The sequence below is a fragment of the Maylandia zebra genome, linkage group LG4 (assembly GCF_041146795.1).
Source record: "Maylandia zebra isolate NMK-2024a linkage group LG4, Mzebra_GT3a, whole genome shotgun sequence".
In the NCBI taxonomy this organism is placed as follows: Eukaryota; Metazoa; Chordata; class Actinopteri; order Cichliformes; family Cichlidae; genus Maylandia; species Maylandia zebra.
In genome coordinates, this window is record NC_135170.1 from 15,790,170 (window position 1) to 15,817,400 (window position 27,231).

Below are 27,231 nucleotides of genomic sequence, written 5' to 3' on the forward strand. Positions count from 1 at the left end.
AATCTCACCCAGTGAAAAACTCCAAATGGTTTGTCTTGCAAATCTAAAGGTTCAGTATTCTGGCAGATATACTTTTTCACATTTTTACACATATTAATATACACATCGAAGCTAACGCAACTGATAAATATTTAATTAATGCTGAGATTGTTGTAGATTAGAAGCAAGGCTACTAAAAGGACGATGCGCTCCTCTCCAAAAATAGACAGCTGCTCCACAAACTATGCATGCAATCTGTAGAATCCGAGCAATAAAAATGTTATTACTTTTTGTTCTGCGTGCACTCCTTAAACCCCGACTGAAGATCAGCTAGAACATTAAATCATGCAAAAAAATCCTTGAAGGTGGAGAAACTGCGTAAGCCCAAGAGCTTTTTATATAACTGAATGCTGCTAAATGTCATTGCCAAAACTATATATTATGTTTATCAGTTAAAAGTAAAATTGTATTATGACGACTCTAATGTGCACAACCCGTCAACAATTACACTGCAGATCCTATTAGAGAGAAGCAATGCACGGCTTTAAGCCGAGTTTCCACGGTGTTGCTGATGTTAGCCGTTCTGCACTTAAATCTATGGGGGCATAGTAAACACGTGTTTCATTGCATAAGTAAAGGGAGATAATTGGGACTATAACAGGCGGACCTCCAACTTAGCTAGGCCACAAGCTCAATAGAAAGTGTTTTGAAACTCATTAAAGTTTGTAATAAAACAAACAGAAGAAAGCTTAGGTGCGCAGCTTCTGCACTTCAGGATTCTAATTAAAAACAACCCAAAGTTAGGCCTCTCAGAAACTGCTTATTTGGCAGGCTGCCCATTATGTGAGCACGTGTGCATCTGGGCGTATCCTGCGTGTGTGCGCCTGTGACAAGAACCAACCGCTCAGCTCTCCTTGGAGTCGAAGCCCATAATCTGAGATAGACACTCACAGAGAAGAACGTGTATGTGCACACCTCAGTTGGCACAACGTGTGCACACACGCAGTGTATACCCTTCCAAGTGTGCATTGAAACACACACCCATGTATCAATACACTGTCTGTATTAAGCCTCACTTATCCACTTCGCCGGGGGAGAGGGCTTTTGTTTCTGCGGATTTCATGGCATTATGAACTCAATTTGGAGCCAATAAACCCATGAACACTGTCGCGTAAGAGGTCATCCAAAACCACCAAGGAGGGGGAAGTGGAAGGGGGCCTCTCCAGGTTTTCCACGCACAAATATATAAGTGTGCTGATTGCATGTACTCAAGTTGTTTTGTACCCACTGAGAAAACAATTAGTGCCTAAACTAATCAATTAAGGCATGACAATTAGTGTCCCTCCAGGCTTTGCAGTGTGAACACAAAATGCACACTCTAATTTATATACAAAAGTAAGCGAACGCAAAGGGCAGAAGGGGAGAACTGCAAGAGGAGAGAAGAAAATGAAATAAAGTGTGTAAACAGAGTCACAGAGAGCACAGATTAGGAATTTACATAACATTTCAAAATCCATCCACGAGCATCTGTATTTAATTGTAAAAACGAGCCGCAGAGTAAACGAAACAACCAAATGCCACTTACATCATCGTCCAAATCGTCCTCTGGGGAGGAGTCTTCTTTGGGGTCGGAGTTCACGTTCGGGTTGTAGGTCACGGTCCTCCCATTGCAGTCACCATAGTCTGCTACCACAGAAGGGCAGAGAGTAGACGCCTGCAGCAGTTCCAAGGACCCCGGCTTTAGTCTGTTGTTTCCCCCTGCCTCCACTTTGCCATCCCTGGCATCCTCATCCTCTCCACCTTCCCCAGACAACAAGCTCTCCCGCTCTCCGCTGGTGTCTCGCCTTTTGAGGCTCGGTGCCCTTCCCAGGCTGTTCCAGCTGGAGCGTCGACTTCCCCATGAGCTTCCAGCGCCACGGGGAGGAAGAGGAGAACGCCGCCCGGGACTAGAGAGGCTCTGAAGAGACAGAAAATAGGGGCGAGCGTAATGTGTGGTTGTGAAAATGAATGTCGGTTACAGCAGCTTTTAAGAGGCTAACAGTTAAAACTTTTCATCATCTGCTGAGAGTAGCATCATTTCAAATTTGACAACGTTTCATATGTTCTCATACTTTTTCCCACTCTTCCACAGTAAAATTTCTGATGAGTCTCTCAAACAAGGGCTTTTATTAGCTTAATTTTCATTATGGTTCTCAACCGTTGAGACAGTAATTATCATATTGAATACTGCTTTTCCCACAATCTCTCTCAATGTTGTTAAATTAGCAAGCTGTGAACTACATTTCATAGACATAAAATTGAGACTTGACCAAATGCTTTAGTTACAAACAGTTTTTTGTTCCCGCTCATGTAACACAAGACTATGATTGGCTCTCTGTGTCCAAATTATTTTCCAGTTTTGGAATACTCGCTCTCCTTGTGTCACACTGACCTCCTAATTACGTGACTTGCAGCTGTAAATGTGGTTAAGTGAGCATGCCCCCTTCAGAGACTACCTTCCCAAACCACCGCTCCCTTCTGCATATGTGTATACGCCAGTGAAAATGATATATTAATGTTAAATCAATTCAGCTAAGTCAAGCATCCCTAAAGCCTGACTAAATCATAGCTATTCTCTCACTCAGATTAGAATTCACAGAACTGGTGTTGCTAAATGTCACAAATATGACATAAGTGGATCTGATTGGTTTCTGTGAAATGAAACATTTGAAGCTTGTGATTAGTTCTAGTGTTACCTCACTGGGCTCACTAGCTCTTTAGGCCATATTTGGTACTCCATTTGAAACCACTGGGTATGCACATATGAAGCTGGTCTCATATCTTCTACCCTTTTTAAAAAAATTGTTGATGTGAGTTTTTTTATTTTGAATCAGCAATAAGGAAAATGGATTTTCAAATAAAAGAACAAGCCTCATAACATCTACTGAATCTTCAGTGAGTCCACCAGGAATAATTAACTCATGATTAACTGAAGATATTGTACTGTACATGGTATTTACATGAAGACTTTCATATAACTTACCAGAGAAGGCGGATCGTATGGCTCCACTGATGTTGAGCTTCCCCGTCGGGACTCTGGGTGACCGACCCCTGCCTCAGGAAAACCCAGTCCTACCTCACTATATTGAGGTGCTCCGTCTATGTACATGAGCTCATCCCCGAGGATGGACTCAGGTCCAAGAGAGCTCTTAGGTGTAGGCATGGGTGTGGCTGCTGTGCGCATGATTATGGGAGGAGCCATAGAGCCACGAGGGTCAATGTGACCATTACCTGTCATCATCAGTGAGAGCTTTAGCTCTGTGGAGGAGAGTTATACAGCATATTATAATGCTTCATATTGCTTTATTTCTCCTGCCGCTTTCACTACAGTTTTTACTGATCAATCAGCTGTAAAAGCAGAAAAGGAATATCATGAAAACACCACTACCTGTGTCTCTGAACTGTTCTATCTTCTCGTCCTCATCAAAGTTGTCTGATTTCTTGTCATCATCTGACTCTGACCGATTAGCGTCACCCTGTAACACATGCATACATGACAACAATGATATTTCTGTATTGGCTTCCCATTTTGTTTTGACTTTAACATCACGGGGAAATTTTTTTTCAATCAACACCCAGACCATGAGCAAATTAAATCGCTCCAAAGATACACTGGGTACACATGGTTGAATGATAAAGGACTGATAGTGACTGGGAAATTCCCCTTCCTTTTTATGTTCTTCAAAGGCTTTACTATGCTAAACTGCAGGAAATTTGCAGGGAATGAAAAGGACTTTTGTCTTTTATGAACATTATGTGCACCAATATGAGTGCCTTATTACCAGCTTCGAAAATGTAAAACAAGCCTACAAGTAGCATACTGGAAAATGGTGACCGCTCATAAACCAGTACAATCCAAAAATACTGAACCCTTTATTGTATGTAGAAACCAACGAGTCCGAGTTCTTCTCACCTCAGCCTGGAAGCCTTCAACCAAGATGGCCACTAGTAAATTGAAGAGCACATAGTTGCCAAATGTCATAAGAGCAACGAAGTAGAGAGCCGCCCATGGAGAGGTAGAAGCCATGCCGTTATACAACACCACATTCCAGTCCTCCTGGGTAAGAATCTATGAAATGAATGGCACACACAGAGATTTACACACACATTAACAAGAAAGGAGAAGGAGAAATTCAGGACAGGGAAGATGTGAGGTTTAGAGATATTAAACTAAAAGTGGGGATAAGAAGTTCAAGCCTTAGATATTGGCAGAAATTAACATGAAGACATGAAATGCTCGGCTGCTTTTACTGGCGAAATACTTCATTTTCATATACTGTTTGTCTATAGGTTAACATGGGAAGTTTGTGAGTCTACATGTGTTTGCATGTCTGCAAGCTCCATCTCTGCCCTCCTACTTCACTGTGCTTGTATGTATGTGTGTGTGTATACATAAATATGTACACATAAATTGATTGGCAGTTCAAAGCTTCAGCTCCCTCCACAGATTTTTTTTTATAGGACTGAGGTCTGGAAACTGGCTGGACCACTTCATGACCCTAATGCACTTCTTCTTTAGCCACTTGTTTCTTGCCTTGGTGGTGCTGTATGCTTTAGGACAGTACACAGACCCGTCCACTGGCTTAATGGAGTAAAGTCATCCTGCACCCTTAGCAGAAAAACAGCCACAAAGCACAATGTTCCCACCTCTGTGCTTAACTGTAGGGATGGTGTTTTCTGGGTCATACTCAGTATTTCTCTTCCTCCAAACATGGCGGGTCAAGTTGATGCCAAAGACCCTTGGTGTCATTTGAGCACAGCACTTTCTCCCAAGCTTTCTCTGAATCATTTGTTTTACTAGCCGCCTTAAGACGGGCCTGTACATGTGTCTTCTTGAGGAGGGGATCCTTGTGGGCACTGCAAGACTTCAATCCACTACTGTAGTGTGTTACCAAAGGTGCTCTTGGTGACCGTGGTCCCAACTGCCTTCAGATCATTTGGGATGTCTACCACCTTTCTCATGATCATGAGGACGATTGATGGTCATTTTATAATTCCGCCACTTCTGAATAATGGCACCAACGGTTGTCACCTTCTCATCACCTTTTTGCTAATGGTCTTGTAGCTCATTCCAGCCTTGTGCTGGTCTGCAGTCTTATTCCTGATGTCCTCTAACAACTGTGTGGCTGTGCCTCTGGTGGTGATGAGGTTGTGATGGAAGATCTACCGTTTTCTTAGCTGTGTGTTCTGTCATTTCTCTAGTTTAAGCTTGTTTTGAGTTTTTTTCAGTTTTGTTATATTTTGAGTATTAAATTAAAGCCTTTTTTGAGTTCACGTCTGTCTCCGGAGTCTGCACCTTGGGTCCTATTCCTGCCTGCACACAGCCACACCTAACAGAAGATCGTGACCAGAACATGGACCCAGCAGACTCTGTGTGGTATCAGCGACCCGCAGTTTCTGCCTTCCTCAAGGAGATCGTGAGGGAGGAAGCTGAGCATGCCCAGGAGCTCCAGTCACCCTTCTATGGGTCACGTTTGGCTTTGGGAGGGCCCCGCAGCCTCCAAATGGCTACGGCCGAGCCAGCGTCTATGCCTCGGGCGATCAGGTTGAACACGTGCTCCTTCTCTCCAGTCGCTACACCTCCGCCTTCACCCCTGGAATACCAGTCCGACAAGAGAGTTAAGCGGCGGAGGAAGAAAGATTATGTGACGCCGGACGGTAGACTCACTCTGCTGCAGTCCTTCGCTCTGTTTTTGGGTCTGCCACGTTCTGAGCTTCACAAACTCTCTGCTTCCTCATCGCAGCCCGGTCCTTTGGAGGATTCGCAGCCCAGTTCGCCACCTCCCACTTCCCGGAGGAGGCGACGCTCACACCGTCACCACTCTTTTTCTGCGGAGCAACTCCCGGTGGTGAGTTGTGATTGCTGTCGTTCCTCGGAGCTGGAAACTAACAATCATATGAACACTGCTAAGACTGAGACTATTAAGACTGTTAGACGTGGTGGTGGTAGGAAGTTAAAAAACGTTTTAGAAGAGTCTGTGTTTGCTGAGCCTGCTCCTTTGCACCATTGTGTTCCTGCTCCCAGGGCAGCTCAGGCCCAGCATTCCCCTGCACCTGTTTCAGTGCTTCAGGTGAGGGAGGCTGAGGTCCAGCTGGTCCCTGCTCAGGTGTCTAGGCTGGCTGAGCCTCTGCCTGTCGCTGCACCCGTACCAGCTCCTCGGGTGGGGACTGCAGCTGCCCAGCCGTTGACTGTGCTTGTCCCGGCTCCCAGGGTGAGGATGACCGGGAACCAGTTAGCTCCTGCACCCGTACCTTCTCCTCGGGTGGGAGTGGCTGGTGTCCGGCAGGTACTTGCACCTGTTTCTGTCCTCGCTGGAGGCTCAGGTGAGCCCGTCCAGCAGTTTTCTGTAGGATTCGTAGGCTCAGACAACCTAGTCCAACCATCTGCTAATCCACCACCTCACCCGCCATTACTGCCATCGTTACAACAGTCAATACAACTTAAACTTCTCTCCATAGCTCAGACATTAGCTCACCTATCGGCTCAGTCACCTGCTCAGTTACCGCCTCAGTTGTTTGCTCAGTCTCCTGTTTCCGCTGGAGGGTCCGAGGAACCGCTTCAGCCTCCTCTTCCTGCTGGAGGGTCCGAGGGGCCCTTTCAGCCACCTGTCTTTGCTGGGGGGTCCGAGGGGCCCGTTCAGCCACCTGTCTTCGCTGGGGGGTCCGAGGGGCCCGTTCAGCCACCTGTCTCCGCTGGAGGGTCCGAGGGGGCCGTTCAGCCACCACCGGCTCCACCGCCTGGTCCGGCCTCAGCCTCTGCAGCTTCGCCTGGTCTGGCCTCAGCCTCTGCAGCTTCGCCTGGTCCGGCTTCAGCCTCAGCCTGTGCTACGCCTGGTCCGGATTCAGCCTCAGCCTGTGCTACGCCTGGTCCGGATTCAGCCTCAGCCTCTGCAGCTCCGCCTGGTCCGGCCTCAGCCTCTGCAGCTCCGCCTGGTCCGGCCTCGGCCTCTGCAGCTCCACCTGGTCCAGTCTCCGAGTGTTCAGCTTTGTCTGCTCCTGAGGTCTCCAATCTGTCTGTTCCTGCACGTCCTGCCCGGCCTGCACGTCCTGCCCGGCCTGCACGTCCTGTCCGGCCTGCTCGTCCTACACGTTCTGTCCGGCCGATGACTGGACGTCGTTGCCGTCATGGACAGCCCTCTGAACTACGCCGCCGTCGTGGACGGCCCCCTGAAGTACTCCGCCACCAGTGCCTCCCGCCCGGCCGGCCTCCTGACCTGCTCGGTCGCCGTCGGTGCCTCCCGCCCGGCCGGCCTCCTGACCTGTTTTCTGGACTCTTGGACCATCAGCCTCCGGGCCGCCCCCCTGACCTACCCGGGTTTGGACTGTTGTGCCGTCAGCCTCCGGGCCGGCCCCCTGAACTTTTTTGAGACTATTGCCTGGGCCTCTGTGCCTTTCGTGAGCTCTTTTGTTTGTTTGCTTTTGGACTTTGCCTGGGCCTTGGTGCTGTTGTTTTGGACTTTGTTTCTGTGTTTTGTTCTGTTGCTTTCCGGGCTCCAGTGTTTGCACTTTTTTTTTTTTTGTTTTATTGTTTCTGGCTCCTTGTTTGGTTTGTTTCGAGCCCTCCATCCTGTTTCCCCCCGCCGCCCACCCTGGTTGGGTTGTTTTTGTTGTTTTGATTTTGATGTTTTGGTTTGGGCTGTCTGGAAGCCAGCCCTTAAGGGGGGGGGTACTGTTAGGATGCCTGGGTCGTCGACCCAGGGTTTTTGAGTTTATGATATTATTTATACTTTCTAGTTTTTGGTTTCTTTGAGTTCTGTCTTATGGCTTATGTCTCTGTCTTCTTTAGTTGCTCTGTCTCCCTTATCACCTGCATCCCCTTGTCTAGTCCGCGTCTATGTGTATCCTAAGTTCCTATATCCCCGTGTTCAGTCAATGTTTGTGTCTGCCCTGTTCCCACGTCTCTGTTCCCTTTGTTATAGTGCCTGCCCGTGAGTCTGTGTTATGTTTCCTGTTTTACTTTGAAAGTCCATGTCTGATGTTAATGTGTCTGGTTTCGCTTCCCCTTGTCTCGTTAGGCCTGATTTGCCCCAGCTGTGTTTCCCTCCTGTTACCCATTCCCTGATTGCTCCCTCTGTGTATTTAAGCCCTGTGTTTCTTAGTGTCTGTGTCGCGATCTACCGTTTTCTTAGCTGTGTGTTCTGTCATTTCTCCAGTTTAAGTTTGTTTTGAGTTTTTTCAGTTATGTTATATTTTTGAGTACCTAATTAAAGCCTTTTTGAGTTCACGTCCGTCTCCGGAGTCTGCACCTTGGGTCCTATTCCTGCCTGCACACAGCCACACCTAACAGAAACTGATTCTGTGGACAGGTGTGCTTTATAGTCATGATGAGCTGAGGTCAGTAGTATCTGTAATTGACTGACTGTAATCTGTGGGTTGAGTTTGGGATCAAATACATATATTTAACTAAATGAGGGGAAAATTTATTTATAATTTTTTACATAATTTATTTTCTGGATTTTTGGAGCTTGTTCGTTTCTTTCTGAGTAAACTTACAAAGGGATCAAAGAATTATTCCCCCCACTGTATGTGCCATGCATACATTTGTGTGTACTGTAGCTACTCCAGAAAACTACTGCAAGCGTATGACAGTCAGTTCAGGGCAAAATGCTTCTTCAGCACTAAAGTGAGACAGTGCTCTGCATTATGTGTTCTAGTCTTATGCTGAGGCATCCAGTATAGAAAAGAGGACAATCCATGTGCAATTGAACAACCTCCACAGGGAGGGAGAGCAAAAAATAGAAGTGATAGTGAAAGAGAGATTCTGGGGGAAGAATTTTCTACAGCATTGGACCAAGAGAAGACGCTTGGCAGAAATATGCAATATATACACACACACGCGTGCGCGCGAACACACTCTAGACTGACTTTGACATTTGATTTAGACATTTAGAATAGTGTGTCAGACTCCATGCCACCAATAACATGTGAGGACATGTGCAGTAATTTTTTATTTATTTCAGTTCTTTGTAAGATGGAGGCTTCAGTTCACCACCTTATCTGTAATTTCATCAGAACCCTCCCTAAGCAATTTATATAGGCCATGTGGTTATTCCTATATATCTGTCTCTTTCTGTTTTTCCCTGAAGTAGAGGCGGCGCGGACAGGTTATTATAATGGATGCCTACAGTATATGTATATTATAGCTGTAGATACAGGTAAGCTCGTATTTTGTTATCGTCATGCACAGTTTGGACAATGTGACATAAAAATAGGAAAGCAAAAGCCAACTTATAGATAATTCAAACTTATAGTGTTGCACAGTGTAAGTCAGAAACTAACCTGGAACACAGTGACAATGGCCCAGAGCAGACTGTCAAAGTTCTTTCGGTCAGGGATGGTGTCTCCATTCTCTGTGCGAAAACTAAATTTACACCCAAAAAGATGCATGCCCAGTATACTGCAGAGAAAAAGGAAATGCAGACATATTCATTTGGATGTTTGCATTAATACTCATCAATATTCCATCACTAGAAAGTAGCCTGAAGAGAGACAGGTGGGAAAAATGTTAAATCTGTTTAGCCCCTACCTAAAAGTGAAGATGAAAAGCATGAGAAGCATGCAGAAGGTGGCCACATTGTCCATTGTCTTCATCAGCACTACGAGTTGTCTCCTCAGAGCGGGTAGGAAGCGAACCAGCTTCAGAACTCGTAGCAGACGAAACGTTCGCAGGACTGACAGCCCACCGTCTGCTTGGCCAATTATCTCCCACACACTGAGAACAACCCACAACAAAGTATTAAAATACTGGACAACTTCAGTAAATTTGTTTGTGAAAAAACACATAAACAAAGCAAAACAAGAGGACAAACCTCCACCAAGGCTGCTCACTTTCCAGGCAGTACTAAAGGTGGCCAGATCGATCCAAATATCCATAGTATCAATACCAATGGTGGTACTGATATCAGGTCGATATTAACAACATAGGATTGATAGTTTAAGTCTATTCCCCAAATTGATGATTCATCTCATAAATCATGACACACTACTCTCACCTACAAAAGCTGCCTTTATAAGTTCAAAATATCGGTAACAGTATAGGTATTGGCACTACTGACCCTGTATTTACTTTGTATTGGATCAATACCAAAATTTGCAGTATCGCATAGCATGAGTGTTTACTTTTAACCAAATATATTATCTTTTTATATATTTATTGTATTTTATTTGTTCTTTTTAAAGTTACTTTAAAAATGATATATTTTTTCAAAAATATATATACATTTACACTTATTCAGGAACATTGCTTATGTATTTAAACAGTTATAACCTGTTACTGTAATGTACATAACAAACTCATAATAAAATAATGAGACATTTAGAATCTCCATATATAGTTAATAATATATAGTTACATCATTAACTATAAATAGAGCTATAAGACTTATTTATTATTATTATTATTAGTTATTATCACTTTGACATTCAAATCAATCTATTGACCTTGAAGGAGAGGTCAAAGGTGAAATGTGACATATTTTATTTCATTTTATTCTAATATGTTATTTTCTATATGTTAAACTAAATACCTTATCTATAAGAATTATATCAATTTTCAACCACTAAATCATTATGTTTACTTTGAAGTTTTAAGCCAAATTTGAATTGACTGTTAATATGATTCCACTCTACAACCCTACAAAGTTTTATTGAAATTCATCTAAAAGTTGTTGAGCTAACATGTTTGCAGGCACAATGATGACACGCATGCACACACTACCAAAAACACGACATCCTTGGCAGAGGTAATTACATGTGTGTTTTAAAGTGGCTCACCAGTAGTAACAGGATTATCTGTAGTGATTAGAAAGCTAATTCTATTTCAAAAGCAAAAGTAACCGAACATCACAGTTTGAAAGGCCCAAAGCTAAATGAGAGCCACACTGCAAACCTCAACTGACAGAGTAAGGAGTCTGCTGAGGCAGCAAGTGACGTGTGTTCCCTTATGACTGTGACAATCTTACCAACAGAAGAGATGCTACAGCACTGAACCTGACAACTGAAACCTCAAGTTGGTGAGAAATTAGACACACGCTATACCTCCAACTGTTACTTGTCTGCTACTGATTGCTTTGGTCTCTCTGCACTTTCTTCTCTACGTGGAGACAAAACAGCACGGATAAATACTACCTGATGATAACAATGATGCTGTCAAAGATGTTGTATGGGTTCCTGATGTATCCAAACAAGCCGAAAGCCAGCAGCATGAAACCCATCTCCAGGACAAACATGCTGGTGAAAACGATGTTGCTGATCTCTAACACATCAGTCAGTTCCTCGGGCTGGATGGAGCAAAAGAAAGAGAATGCAAAAGAAAAGAAGAGGGGGGAGGAGGGCATGGGAGATAAAGCAGGAAGGAAAACAAAAGAATGAAGAAGCAAGATAGTTAGTAAGTCCACTGTATTACCTCCAAGCCTTTGTGCCATGAGCTGAGACATTATCAGTCAACATCAGAGCTGCAGCCAGGCCCTATCAATCAATATAGGGCCAACACCAATCTATAACTGCTAATCTACTTCACTTACCACATTACACTCAGTGATCCAGCAAAGATTTAACCGAGGCCCTCTTGTAAAACGTCAAATCTTGTATTAAAAATTCTGCATTTTTGCGCTCCAGTAAATTTTCTGGTGCCACATCCTGAGTTCATACACTGCGTCTCATCAGGACAAACTAACTAAAGCATTGCAAGTCTGTTGTTTGTCTGCGAGTCTGCTGGAAAACCATAGTTACATTATTACAAATCCATTGTAATAGCGCGTATGTGAATGTGGACTTTCAACATTGCACCTCAGTCTCACATCATTCTCCTGCACGAACATTAAATGCTCTTAAAAAATAGCCCTTCAACCACCAGCCTTTTTATTACATTTCGTTTTACTTGCTAAGTATCAAGAGTCTTTGCTAACAAGCATTGTGCAGTCCCAAAATTCACACGTAATGAATATTTATGATCCCCACATGACTGAAACCATAAATTCTCTCTACTCTCCCTCACAGTTTGTGAAACTCTTTAGCTTGTGATAGATTTTAGTTCTCATGCCACAGAAGGAAGACTTATTAACACCACTTGTGACTCTCTGCATATGTGGGAGTCAACAAGCAGTAGACCCAAACCCCCAGGCCCATAACAGATAGACCATATTTATGAGTATCACTGACAACGCTAATATACATACACTATATTGCCAAAAGTATTCGCTCATCTGCCTTCACATGCATAGGAAATTTAGTGATATCCCATTCTTAATAAAGGTTATCTTATCTTATCTTATCTTATCTTAATCCACAGAGTTTAATATGATGTCAGCTCACATGTTGCAGCTTATGAGCTTCAGCTCTTCTAGAAAGGCTGTGTGTTTACAAGAATTTTTGACAATTCTTCCAAAAGTGGACTTGTGAGATCAGACATTGATAAGGCCTGGCTTGCAGTCTCCTCTAATTCATCCTAAAAGCGTTCTATCAGGTTGAGATCAGGACTCTGTGCAGGCCAGTCAACTTCCTCCACACCAAACTCACTCATCCATGTCCTCATGGACCTTGGTTTCTGCACTGCTGTTCACAAGAAGTTGGGAGCATGAAATTGTCCAAAAAGTTCTTGGTATGCTGAAGAATTTAGAGTTTCTTTCACTGAATCTAAGGGGCTGAGCCCAACTACTGGCAAACAACCCCACACAACTTTACACTTGGCACAATGCAGTCAGACATGTACCGTTACCCTGGCAACTGTCAAACCCCGACTCGTCTGTCAGATTGCCAGATGGAGAAGTGTGATTCATCAATTAAGGAGCACATCTCCACTTCTCTAGAGTCCACTGGCGGCGTGCTTCCAACGCTTTGCATTGTGTTTGGTGATGTAAGACTTGGATGCAGCTGCTCAGCCATGTAAACCCATCCCATAAAGCTCTTGACACACTGTTCTTGAGCTCATCTGAACGCCACATGAAGTTTAGCGGTATGTAGCAAGTGATTGGTACACCTGAATTTGTTGATGTGGATGGGTGAGTGAATACTTTTGGCAACATAGTGTACTTCTTTGCTGACCTTAACAACTGCCGAAAAATGTATGTATGGTACATCTCTGTCAATATCATGCGTACCCACTGATAGTACTTGTGTTATACAGTGCTAGATTGACAGTAGTTTAAATGCTTGCTGCTAAAGCTGTTATAATTGTAAGCCCATTATCAATATGAATTGCGTTTAGTAATGTGGAGTAAGAACAGGGTTGTGTAACAAATTAACAAATTATACAGCATTTTTGCTGATGAGCTTGTGAGTTAACGCGGACTTTCAGGGAGTTTAAAAACAACACCAGCATGGGGGGGAGGGAGGGAGGCACAGTAGTAATGTCAAGGGACTCAAATATAACTGCTGGTGTCTTGTGTTGTGAGAGAAAGAATACAAGTTGTTGTTTTTTTTCAAAGACAAAACATCCCACGAAAAGCCTAAAATAAATTCAATAAAACTTCAAAAGAGCTGTCAGGAAGCGTTTGTCTTGGGCAAATATAGTACTAGACACATGTATTATTGTTTAACACTGGACTTAATGGCATTTTCAGTACCTCAGTGGCCCTCCGTCTTTACACTGGAGAAGTGAAAAAGAATTTTGCAGATGATTCTTATTCAGTCTGTGTACCACTTAACAGCATGTTGAAAAAGGACAGCACACTATGTCTGACATGGTAGAATAAAATAAATGAAAACAACTCCAGGGTATAGAGCTGTGGGTGCCGCTACAGCTAACCTGGTTGAGTGGGATCCCTGCACGCCCAAGGCTACACAACAGGGCCTGGGTTTGAGTTCACGCCACAGCAAAAGCTACATATGCTACTCCTTTCACCTTCAAAGAAAAGCATTTTTAAGTTGTTGGGCAAATGAAAAACAAAACTGGACTGGAAAAGCTGAAAAAAGCACTTTTCTTCATATTAATAACGACAGTGAAGGTGCCTTTGAGTCGTCAGCCTCATGAAACAATCGACTCTGTATTGCTGCGATCATTTGAAACTGAGAGGTTTAACAATTATAACAAGCTCTTAAGCGTATATCAATTTGTTTTATGGTCCCCATCGAGCACTCTGGACTATTGCTTTAGATGCCGTTTTCTACTTCCACCCTTACATTTGACCAACGCGGTGGTCAATCAAAATGAAATACTCTCAGTACCCACAAGGAGGCATTTCGAGTGTAGAATTTTGAACACAGCTCTGCATATGACCTTGCCCTTAGGAACAAGAGGACAAAAAGCAAAACAGAGACTTGCATACCTCACACCGTACAAAGCAGTGTACAGAAAAAAACATTGATTATCGTAATACCAGCCCTGTAAAAATCTAAGCCTAATCATGTGGACTCAGTTACGCAGTGTACCTTAACATCTATTATGTATTTAATTTTACACGGTGAACCCGTGAATGTTAATCAGGGACAGGATTAATACAACTGTAACATACATGAACGTTATGCACATAAAAAAATCTTTCACATGTGAACCAAAGTAACCAGAAACCTGTTATTTCTTATGAGAATTAAGTAGGTACGTTTAAAATTGCACAAATTGCATTTGTTGTTGTCAAACCACCTTTGATTAAGTAACAAGAGACACAGTTTTTATGTTGCAATCAAGGCCCGCTAATTTGTAATTTAATTTGTAATGAAATTTGTGAGGTTAAAGATCAGCTCAGCACCTCATCTGATGGGTGCCACGCTCCATGTGTGAAAACTATGCGCACGTCAGTTTACACCTCGATTTTACGTTCGGCCTATTTCTAAAATGAAATCTAAATGCAGCCAAAACAAGCATTGATCGCCTCCCTTGTTCTCTTTTCCTCTCTCTTTGTGTCTCTACACACATACAAAGTCTGCACTATGCCTCCCACATTTATACACCTCTCCGCGCGCACGCAGCTACACTCATAGTCTCAAAAAGTTGGCGAGGTGTAACATATGTGGGATGATGACTACTGAAGGGAGGAGGAACTCGTATTTAACACTTCGCTTCATGTGTATGTGTGTGCTTGAGTGTGTGTATGTGTGTGTCATTGCCCTAAAAAGGCCATGGTTCTTCTAGTCGCTCCTTATGTTTATGCCACTAAGATAGAAACACACTCACATGTGCGCACACACGCACACACATCCCCCTGGAGAGGGAGACATGGAGACACAGAGAGAGAGGAAAGAAGGGAATGGTCTTTGTTCATGCACCAGAATCTCTTCTTTGAATTTGTAGCCATTTCCAGACCTGCTGGGAAGTGAAACAGCTCCTATGTGTAAATGTGAAATATCATTACATAAATGTGTCCGTGTGACACCGGAGAAGGGAAAGAGCAATGGTATTATTTAATGTAAAACTTTCCAGATGTTGGCCACATAGGATAAAGTCGAAACTGTGAGTCTGGAGTGTGTGACAGTGCCTGGACGTGTAATTTATGTGTGAGAAAGAGGAAACGAGTGGGTGCTACTCCTTCCACCCCCCTCCTTCCCTTTATTTCCTTCAGCCCCTCAGCCCTCTTCACTCTGCCTCCATCTCTAACTCTCGTTTCCTCTCATTCAGACTCCCAGACTGAACGAGCCATAAAAAGGCATTTGTTTAAACACACTTGCTACCCGTTTTCACTAAACTCCTGTCACCAGTAGTCCTCTTAGCTTTAAACCACTGATTTGTGTCATATTCCCAGAAAAGCAAAATCCGCCCGACACCCTATCCCCTGTGTCTTACCTGCTCGTGGTACTCTATTCCCATGCTGAGAGTATTCACAAGAATAGCGATCATGATCCCGCGGTTGAAGTATTTACTTTCCACAATCCTCTTTAGTTTTTCCCTGAGGTCCCTCCAGGCACGAACCACTCCATTTTCGTATTCAACAACCCCACGGCGTCTGCTCCGACCCCTCACTCCTCTCACATCGGCCCCCTGGATACAAGATTTTGGATACAATAAGTCAAAACACCAACAAGGACGTCTTGTGCTTTTTAATTACTGTAGTTTTAGGCGCTATGCAAAATAATCCACAAATACAACACTGTGTTAGGTTTGAAGACTAAAAGATTGTATTTATTTATTTATATACCATGCTCATCATCATTATATGTCTAATCAACACTTGTGAATTAATCATCAAGGTTTAAAATCATCATTAGTCCACAACCATCCATTCTGACCTGAGGGAAGTCGTGTAGTCCATCTGCCTCTCCCTTGCCTCCCTCTAGGTCTCCCAGTTCCAGCTCCAAGGTCTCCAGGCTGCTGGCACACAAAGGGCAGCTAAGTAGCTCCAAGAGAAGAGGGCTGGGCACCATACCCGCCAGCTGGTAGAGCAGCCGCTGGCGACCTGAAAGGAAGAACGGGTGATGATGGTCAGACATTGCTGAAGGAGTTTCTATAACTGTCCTATGTGTTTATCTTTAATGAGCAAACATGTTTTGGTTTGGTAATTTTTTTTTACAAATTATATTAAATTAATATCGACTTCCCAGTATATTGGTATTGATATTTATAACAGCAATTAATTGAACATTTTTAAAGTTAAAAAAAAAGGCCACAAGAGAAACACCCTTCAAGCACGATATGAATGCTGCCATTGTACAGTCTGTCCACCAGAGGGCGCTCAGCTCCCCAGTTTACAACATGTTTTGAACACCGCAAACAAACAGCTAATCCAAGTTTAGTCTTATCGAGTGTAAGTGCGTAAATAAGAACAACACACATTTTTTAATGAAATCTTTTTATATTTGTGTGTCTGAAAGAAAAGAAAATATTGGCCAATATATCAGCTTTTTAATACCACCAAGTATCAGCATCAGTCCTATTTCGGTCCGACTCTAACATTATATATTCTATATCCTGCTGTAAATCAAGTAAATCAATGTAAATAAATCAAGTTTTTAAATGTAAATATAAAAATAAACTTTCTTAAAATTACATATTTGAAGCAGGGATCATCTGTAAGTAGGTATGGTGATATTATTAGACAACTTAAGAAATCAATGAAAGTTAGGCTCTAATTTGCATCTTTACTACTAAAGCACATCATATATTTCGACATTAGCTTTGATTTACGTTTGATCCAAGTGTATTCTTTATCAAAACTATAAATAATAGAAAAGATAAAAGATCTGAAGTCCCCATTAGCAAAGTAGGACCAACTCTATGTAGTATAAAGCACCGGGAATCATTGGCGAGTCCTTTACTGCAAAGCACTTGCTGGTGCTTGTTAAGCTTACTGTTGTAAAAGTGGAACAGTTGGAGGGGAGTAAAAATGAGTGCTTCTACATGTTTATGTGGTCGACTTTTTTATAAGGACAACATAAAGAGACAAAGAGACAAACCTTGTGGTATAACGACCCAGCTCGAAGACATTAACATAAGTGAAATTTTGCATTTTGTGCTGAAGGGCCGTCCTTTTCAGCACGCGGCCAGCACACATTAAGTTTCCGCAGTGAGTACTGCAAGCTCGCCCACAGTTTGAGATCTCGGCTGCCTCGTCTCACCTTCTGTTCTCTGACTGGAGCCTTTTAAAATCAGTACAGAGGAACTGCAGAGCAAAGCACAGCTGAAAACTAACACAGGCAAAGCTTGACTTCTGAAAACGTCAGCTCTTCAAAAGCAGCTTTAACAGCACATAAAGTTGTTTACAACACTGTCTATACCCCGAGCTATTAAAAAAGGTTTGTGTGTGCTCTCATTGTATTTTATTGTCATTTATAATCTTAAACACTTCTCCAGTTCTTGACATACTCACAAATTACCTTTGCAAATTCCATCAGAGTACAAAACCCTTGTCCGGGGAAAATTTTGTTTAAACTGATCCCATCGTATAAGGTTATTCAAAAAGGCTACAATTACAGTGAAATCAGAGGGCTACAGAGCTGAAAATATTCCCAAGAACATGGTCCTCCAAAAGTGAAGAGGAACCAAAAACATGATTCACACTCTAAAGCCATACCTTATAAGGTTTAGCAGATAGTGAGTTACCTAACAGTGCTGAAAGCAAACAGAACACATCCCCCTTCAAATGAGTAAATATGTGATCTTTACTACAGAGTACAATTTAGGGTGATATTTTTTTAAGCATTGCACTCACTCTCCAAAAGGATTCAGGCTGCTTAACATCAGTTTCTCGTGCTTACTGTTAGTCTCACCCTTTAATGACACAACAGAAATGTCTTTCATACCATTTCTGCGCAGCTCCTGTCTTTCTGCTCTCTGTTATTTTCTCGGTATCCCCGAATCCAGCCCTCCTTTATGTGTCCTCCCCCAGCTCTCTTCTCTTTCTTTTTATTGCTCTAATTTATTTTTCTCTTGGCGGCCTTCTTTCAGCTTCTCAATGCGGGCCTTAAATCTTTCATACTTTATGAATACATTAATAAACTCCATATTTTCTTCCTTCCTCAGCCACTTGTTTTCAGAATACCATAACACACCTGCATTCCTGTTTACATTCCTTAACACTCCATACTTTTCCTCCTTTAACTGTTCCCCCCACACACTGTGTTGATTCAGTCAGTCCTGCCCCTTTATCCACTTCTCTGCGCTGATGACTTTAACACTTGAGACATGGATTTCCTGTCAGGGCTCTAAGTGCTTCTTGAGACTCATGCACACACACACCGCAGAAGCAGCCACGGGCTATTTCAGGTCAAGCTTGGGATGAGGACGCAGGGTAAAAGAAAGAGCACTGAATGAAAGTGAGTGTGATGACAAAACTATAATGGAGCCCGAGGGAATTCTAAAGCGTCGCAAAGAGAATGTGAAGGAGACTTAAAGGACGGTGGAAGACAAATAGCGAAAGAAAAGCTTTATTTTTTCACCTTTTATCTTTGTAAGATATTTGGTTGTGGTTTAAACACTCTGAAAGTGGCAGCTTCCTTTAGCTGACTCACCTCTGATCTTTCTGACCAGAAAAACAATGGTGAGCAGTAAAGTGTGGTATTCCCATAGACGCAGATTCAACATCCATATTTTTCTGGATTCTACAATTTTGAGATCCACCCATGTGTCTGTGTGCAGTGATTGTTTTCTTACTGTGCTGTCCCATGAGCTGGTAAAGCTTGGTCAGTGTCTCGGCGTGCTCAGAAGCCGGGTGGTTCGGCGGATGCTCCAGACAAGAACCGCACTGCTTTGAGTGAGGGGGTGGCGTCTTGCTGCTATAGCTGCACACAAAAGACGGCAGAATGGTGGGATAGTTCATCCCCCCGTTCAGTCGCCCGAGTAATGAGCCCACGCGCTGGGTGACAGTGGTCGAGTTATCGTTGTTTCCATTTGCACTTCCCCTCCGAACGGTAAGCGACTTCATCTCCAGTTCCTCCCCGACTTTGATGTGTCCTTCTCTGTCCACGTGCTCTGTGGTTGCCACGCTGACGGTGTGCTGCCCGCCATTGCTGAGACGACAGTGCTGATGCTGATGGTGTTGTAAAAGGTTATGGATTGGCCTCAACCACAATGCGTTACCTGGGCCTGACCCTCCGCAGCCCCTGCTGGAACCGTGGCCATGCCCATTACCTCCACCATTACTGCCTCCACTGCTGCCATTAGGATTCACCTTTTTACGACGTTTACTGTTCAGAAAAAAAGAGACATGAATAATAATTAAGGGTGGCTAGTAATAAATAGTAATATTTATTCAAGATAGATTTTTGTTTATTTGTGTTTGCATCAGAATGCATTTCTAATATATTTCTGGCAGGCACAATGTAATTCTGTGAGGTGCACGGTTGGCAAATCCCGCAAAATGATTGCAAATTAACAACAAAACATAAAAGGGATGTAGAGAATTAATATATTGGGTAGTGGAAAAATAACACTGGTTGTTTTAATTATTTATTTATTTATTGCCAGGGGAGAGTTGTTGAGTGAAGATCTTATCGTGTTTTTTGCTAATTTACTGATCTCAACTTCTGAAAGCAATTAACTAGATAACGAAAATTAAAAGTGTGTACTAATAGAGCCATATTAGGTGAGCCTGTCACATAGCCTGGCAAGTCGTTAGGGAACAATGAATTTCATGACCATTTGGCAAGTGGTTAGTGGCAGTAGGTGAGAAATCAAGTGCAAAAGCCTCAGTCACATGGGCCTAGATGCCACTGAGTGACCAACTGGCCAACATAGGGTGGATAAAATAGGTACTCCCTAAACATTTGGCAAATGGTTGCTGGAGGTCACTGGGAGTTGTTATGTGGAACTGGTCTCAAGAGTTATATGGTGATCCACCAAAAGATTCCTTGTTACTGTTTTGGTTGCAAGGAGATATCCAGCATTGTGCAGTAGTAGTAGTGAAATGGATAAAAGTGTTACACAATTCAGAAATGGAGACTTTTCATGAAAGTGAAAGCTGGGTTGCAGTGCACTTTTACCACAGCTCAGATAGTAGGTATTGAGTGCTTACAGACAAGTCAGTCTTCCGTGCGAACTACGGGCGACCGCAGGAACCTCATTTTTCCATAGGTTGCCATGAGGTCTCAGACCAGTCTGGGGTGCTAATAGTGCAACTTAACCTAAAAAAGCACCATGTGATGGTTTCTCTTTTTTTTGCATTGTGTTGGATTAGAGATTCTTTTCATCTTACCAAAGTTACTTGGCATTTTTAAGGTTGATGTTGAGGGCTTTAGAACAAATTGTCCATTACATTTACCAATACATTTTTGAGCTATCATCTCCACCCTAAGTAACAAAGTCCAAGTTGCTGTTTTTTTGCTAACATCACCACACAACACATTTATTGCTACGTCATTAGACATTTCTAGACATATTCTACAGAATTAAAAACAAAAAACAAAAAAAAACAACCTGTAACGTACCTGTGCCAGCCAGAGTATATCCTCTGGAGCCTGCGTGTAAACTTGCGGTAAAGATGGCTAATGTAGCGTAGCATCTCTTCATAGCACGAGCCCGGCTCGCTGTAACTGGCAAGTGTGGAGTCGTTTGACATGTAACGAGCACGCTGCTCCCGCATCAGTGCATTCTCCCTTTGCTTTGTCTCGGAGAATTGGGTGGCAATGACCACGAGGCACAAGTTGATCATGAAGAAAGAGCCCACCTGTTTGAAAAGGGAAAGGTAAAGAAAGTGCAAACCACAACAACAACACCTAAAATGATACAGTGTGTTTAACTGAGTCAAAGCCTGCTCCATAAAAGTGTTGATTTAGGGTCATAAAAGTATTTCACCTTTAATTCTGTATAAAGAATCAAGACAGTGTTTACTTTATAAATATTTGACTCACTGTTGACTTTATGCCTCCTTACGGTGTAAAAATATAAGGAGCATTATTAGAGCTTATTCATTATTTGAGATGCTACCTGCTTGGTCAAACACTGTAAACATAAAACTGAAAAGTTTTTTAGTTACTTAGAAATAATTAAATTTAAATGATCCTCCAATGAGTTGGCTTTGTCCTTACTATAACTTTGAAATGTCAACTCAATAATGAAATGTATGCTAAATATGTCATTAGCGTGTGGTACTAAAAGATGAATTGCAAATTAGATGAGCACTTTCTCCACCTGGTTATTAATTCCTCATTTTGTATTGAAAGTACTTAAGTGCAGTCAGTCTGAAAACTAAATCCAGTGTCTGTTTTTAGTTGACTAGGTCAATTAAAAATCCCAAACCAGGGAAAATTGTCTATAGACAGCTGTCTCCTCAACAAAAAGTCAATCAGGCTTAGAAAGCTGCAGGCGTTCACATTTATCTGAATTAGTCCTTTGCAAAAATGAAAAATAATGGTCCTTTAAAACAAGATATTTTGGACCCAATCACGTTTTGTCGTTGCTTCAAGGCTCTAGCAAAACAAGAGAATATAAAGAGAAGTTAAACAAAAAAAATAATGAGGTACTTACAATAATGAGCAGTATAAAATATATAAAATTATAGAAGGAGTGAGCATCCATGACATAGTACATGATGTCTACCCAGCCTTCCAGTGTGATGACCTGGTGATAGAGGACAAAAAGACAGAGAGTGGGAGCCTTTTAGTTTCAATAAAAAGCAAACATTCCTATATAGCTCTGCCCATTACTTTTTCTTCAAAAATGGCATAGACACCCACACATGTACACCAATACCCAGAGACACATACGTATTCCAGTATACAGCAATCAGATTTCCAGTTATGTTTTTAATGGCTATTCTTCTGAAGAAAGTCTGCAGTGTCCCTAAAACATGTTATAAAGGATGTGTGTGTTTGTGTGTGAGTGCTAGTGCAAAAAAAATCAAACAATTCTCTCATGTAGCCACTATGCTAATGAGCATTTGAGATTCTGAGACTTGAAAACGGTGGCTAAGTTCAGCCAAGCTGATAATACAATCACACCTCAACATTTACACCTCAGCGGAGCCTGAAACGCCACTGCAAAAACTGACGGAGCATGCAGATTAGCAGGAATGTATGTACATTAGGCTCAGATGCCAGCACATACCTCTGTGTGAATGGAAAATTGTGAACAAGCATACCAAAAACAGACACCACACATGCGTAAAATCCACCTACACACAAACAGGGAGACATGCACACACAAGCACCCAGAGGAGACTACTCTGCTCTCTAATGCAGAAGATCAACCAAGGAGTTCATATGTGTCAACAGTAAACGTATGCTAAACAAACCATACATAGGTACAAAACATTTAGCCAAGAACATCTATGCAGGTCTTGTAAACTGTACATTTACCACCTGATTACCTCATTCACTTAACTAACCAAGAATTTAAATGTCAGCTCTAAAGGCACATATTTTGTAATCAGTTCCTGATTAATTCACCACAGGATTCCTAATTCATTATGGACGTGGACAAATCGAAATACAAATCTTGGGCTGTGTTAAGCCATTTTGCGAAAGGCAACTGTAGTATATATGTGAAGGAGCGATATTATGACACCGTGTAGCTGAGAGAGAACACAGAAGTAAACAGATTATCCAGTGGCTTCCAGGCCAAGCTTACAAAAATACAATTACCTGGTTTCTCAATGCCACTTCACTCTATTTAAACTCTATTCCAGATCAAGGAGACACAGAATAAGCCTGATTTACTCTTAAAGTAGTAAATAGCAGTGAAGACAGTGATGTCACCTTTTGGTTTCAGAAATCCATCGTCATCTTGGTTGCAAAAAAACCCACTGGCTGTCAAACCGCTTATATGTTAGCTTAGTAGCCTAAGTTAGCTTGGTAACCTAAGCTAACAGGTAACAGAACTTAACAATTATTTATTATATTATATAAATGAGTAAAAATTTGAACTGCTTAAATTTGTTCAAGAAGAGATATTTAATAAGCAAAGGCAATGTTTTCTTTTTCTGCCATATTCCATAAACTAAGACATTGCAACAACATGAGTCGTCATTTTCAGTGTTGATCCTGGACAAACACTATTATATCGCATGCACTGCCTATGGTCGGGGTCTGAAAAGGAAAGACAATGGGGAAGTGCCTCAAACCTGAATACTCTTTAATGGCTTCACTAACCAATGGCTGAAAAAGCCACACCTACGCTCTTTTTTTATGATGCAAATTGGACATCTCTGATTTGTGGGTTAAGAAGATAGAGTAACATCAGCCTTCATTTATTTATACGATTCATTTTAAGCCAGTATTAGTGTGAAATTGTTATGAAACGCCTGCGTGCAGGCAGGAAAAGGACCCAAAGTGCAGACTCTGGAGACAGACGTGAACTCAAAAAACAGCTTTAATGCTGAACTCAAAAGGGTAACAAAACTGAGAATACAAAATAAGCTTAGACAGACAGACAGACAGACAGACAGACAGACAGACAGACAGACAGACAGATGAGGGTGGATAAGAGTAGATCATGACACAGACACAGAGAAACACAGGGCTTAAATACACAGAGGGACCAATCAGGGAAAGGGAAACAGGAGTGAAACACAGCTGGGGCAACTCAGGCCTAACGAGACAAAGGAAGCAAAACCAGACACATTAACGTAAGACACGGACTTTCAAAGTAAAACAGGAAACATAACACAGAGACACGGAATTGACAAGGGGATACAGCTGACAGGGGAGACAGAGCAACTAGAGAACACAGAGACATAAACCATAAGACAGAACTCTAACAAAGAAACCAAAAAACTAGAAATGATTAATAATATAATAAACTCAAAACTCGGGGGCAACGACCCAGGCATCCTAACAGAAATGTCATTAAGCTGAAGATTTTCATTTATATTATGTCAGTGTTAGGGGATGAAATGAAACCCTGAGACAGTCAGGTGAGAGTAAACAGTTACTGTGTTCGGTAGTATGTGATATTTTCTAGTTTGAGGTTACTCTATATGGATAAAATGCCCAGTCCAAATATTGTCTTTGGTGATTTAACAAACAACAAAACTGAAAACCAAAACTTCCAAAACTATGGCAAACAGCAAATACTGGTTTCTGGGTTTTACCTTCTGCAAACAAATCTGCGCATTTGTCCCCGCTTACCTGGAATATGGCTATCCAAGCATAGCCGATATTGTCAAAGTTGACAGCTCCCCTGTGAGGGTTGAGCTCCCCTGGGCGGCAGTCGTTGTAGTACTGATACCAGTTAACACAAAAGTTACCGCTGGCAACACTCCTAAAACTCAGGTCAGAAGCCGGCAATGTGCATTCGAGCCCGTCTTGAGAGTAGGGTGGCACATCTTTGCAACGCCGCATCCCATTTTCGCGTGGAGCCGAGCAGATAAACGGGCTGTCTTCACCTTCCTCAGACATGTAATAAGGATTTAAAGACATGTTGTACATTCTGGATTAAAAAAAGAAAAAGAATAACACAAATATCACTGCGAGCACACGCATGTGGGCAAACATAAATACCCCACAAATTACAGTCAGTGTTCTCTTCTTCCAAAACATCTCAGTCAGAGATTTCCACTCTAATCAGCAAATCATCTCAACAATATGGTAATAGGATTGATGAACTCTCTGTCTTATAATTGCTTAGTGGCTTAAAAATCAAATCATGACTGCAGCCAATACGTCGTGTTATAAAACCTCAACACGAATGACTGATGATTTCGATGAGGCTTCTCAGTTATTTCTGGTTTGCTTCTCTTGTTTTGGGGGATCTATAGAGATAATATAGGAAGTTTGTAGTTCCTGTAAATAATCTTTAAAAAAGCTCTAGCTGCTCCAGTCAGAGCCGAATAAGTGATAAAAAAAGATTGATGGTTGGGTGGCTCGCCCTCTATGGCCTCTAAAATATTTGTCTATCCACTCCACCTATGTGGGGAGAAAAGATCAACCCCTTTAACAGCCTTTCTGCTCTAGTGTTCAGCATTTGAAAGATACAGTAAATAGAAAAACTGTTATTATACCATATTCATGTTTTTATTCGCACAAGTTGTCATTACACTTTGAATCCTTCACTTACAAAAACAACATGGCCCTTATTTTATGACAAGATTTTTTTTATTGGTATCCATGGTGACAGGTGTTTCCTATTCGTGGTAGAGAGTGCTGGGTGCATCCCACAGATTACCTATTTTATTTATACTCCTCCCTTTAAATTGGAGAGCTCTCCACAACAGTTACTGCGTGAAGGGATATTTATGCCCGACTAACACGGAAGGCTTTAGCAACTGTGCACTGCTTTATTTTCACACCATTCCCATAATTCCTGTCATCTTTTTTTCCCATTGTGGTGTGTTTGCCTAATGCTGCCGAGGCAAAAATCATGTTCCTTATTTTTCAAAGGCTTTAAAAAAGCCAAAAGCTTCAGTGTCATGAGAAAGTGTTTGCCCCTTACCCATTTCTTACTTTTTTGCATATTTGTCACATCTGTATGCTTCAGATCACCTAAATAATTTTTAAATTAGGCAAACATAACCTGAGTAAATAAAAAAATGCAGTTTTTAAATGAGGAGCATTTGTTAAGGGGAAAAAAGCTATCATAACCCACCTTTCCCTTTAGGAAAAAGTCATTGGCCTCCCTTAAAATAACTTCATGGATACTCCCAGATTTGATAAATTATGAAATCACTGAAACAGAACCTGTCTGACAAAATGAAGAAGACTAAAAGACCTCAAAACACACCATACCACCATCTAAAGAAACAGCCGAGAAAGTTACTGACATCCGTCAGTCTGGAAAGGGTTAAAAAGCCATTTTAAAGGCTTTGGGACTCCACTAGCCATAAATTTTGAAAACATGGAACAGTGATTCCAAGAGCACATCAGCAACTCATCCAGGAGGTCACAAAAGAATATTGAAAGAAAAATAAGACCTCAGAAAGCGGGCAAACACTTCTCCACGGCACTGCATATGATAAGAAATGCCTGCAACACTCACTAAAATAGGAAATAAAGGAAAAAAATCAATTGAAATTGTGGAGACGCTTAGTGCAAGAGTATGTGCATGTGTTATTTCAGAGGGCAGTGATTCATTTTACCCTGGAAGTCAGATAGATTTGTTCTCTGAAAGGAATCACAGCATCTTTTATATTAAGTATTAAGCTGTGGTTTTCTATCCGTCTTTCTTATCTACTCAAAGAAACATTAACTCTGGGACAATTTGTGCCATTACATCAAAAGCACAATTAGTTCATGCCTCTTTTGGCGTTGTGAGGATGTGGCTACTGAAGCAACTTTTATTATTTTTCTCTTGCATAAAATCACTCCCCACGGCTAAAATGATGACTGAGCTCGATTTTGGCTGTTTGTGTGTGTGTACTTGATTTTGAGGGAGTAAGCTTGTCTGCTGTTTTTGTATCCGATCTTGTTATATCACAAGACGAGAAAAGCTAAATGTGAAAAAATAGGTTCATCGAGTATTCCCACAATGCAAGCTGCATAGAAGGGAAATGCAGCGTTTTCCTCTCCCGTCTTTGGTAACAGAGCGAACACTGTGTTCTCTCTTGGCTGTGGGTCTGTCAGTGCTGACTCGTTTTCTGTCTCACATCGACAGAAGCTGTATCTTTTCTTGGTTTCAGGTCAGTACCTATGGTCTGCCATTTCCTACAATCTGGACTGAGCAAGAAAACTTTTACACATATTCAGGAATTTTATGGTGCAGTGGTTTAAACATTTGCCTACCAAGCAAAAGATTCCTGGTTCACTCCCGGGAGGAGGTAGTGATCCATTGGATGTTACATCAGGAAGTCTATCCAGTGTAAAAATCTGCTTAATCAAATATGTAGCGCTACCAGCTGTCGCGATCCCGTGTGAATAAGGGAGCAGTCGAAAGTAGCTTTATCACTTCACTCCACAAAGTTAAAAGTGTCTCCTGAA

The 27,231-nt window shown here is 42.0% G+C and overlaps 1 protein-coding gene across 3 annotated transcripts in view; it reads right to left on the reverse strand.

Annotated features, from left to right (window-relative positions):
• cacna1ha (calcium channel, voltage-dependent, T type, alpha 1H subunit a) overlaps positions 1 to 27,231 on the reverse strand; it is a 130,391-nt gene that overhangs the window by 26,065 nt on the left and 77,095 nt on the right. For all 3 annotated transcript variants that reach the window (XM_024802176.2, XM_024802177.2, XM_076883042.1), the window contains exons 7-19: positions 24,448 to 24,748; positions 21,848 to 21,940; positions 20,809 to 21,047; positions 19,037 to 19,569; positions 16,177 to 16,343; positions 15,734 to 15,928; positions 11,146 to 11,297; positions 9,545 to 9,730; positions 9,298 to 9,415; positions 3,932 to 4,087; positions 3,407 to 3,494; positions 3,002 to 3,276; positions 1,565 to 1,936 (exon numbers count right to left, since the gene is read on the reverse strand). In XM_024802176.2, the coding sequence (XP_024657944.2) occupies positions 1,565 to 1,936; positions 3,002 to 3,276; positions 3,407 to 3,494; positions 3,932 to 4,087; positions 9,298 to 9,415; positions 9,545 to 9,730; positions 11,146 to 11,297; positions 15,734 to 15,928; positions 16,177 to 16,343; positions 19,037 to 19,569; positions 20,809 to 21,047; positions 21,848 to 21,940; positions 24,448 to 24,748 (2,875 nt within the window). The remainder of the gene's footprint in view (positions 1 to 1,564; positions 1,937 to 3,001; positions 3,277 to 3,406; positions 3,495 to 3,931; positions 4,088 to 9,297; positions 9,416 to 9,544; positions 9,731 to 11,145; positions 11,298 to 15,733; positions 15,929 to 16,176; positions 16,344 to 19,036; positions 19,570 to 20,808; positions 21,048 to 21,847; positions 21,941 to 24,447; positions 24,749 to 27,231) is intronic.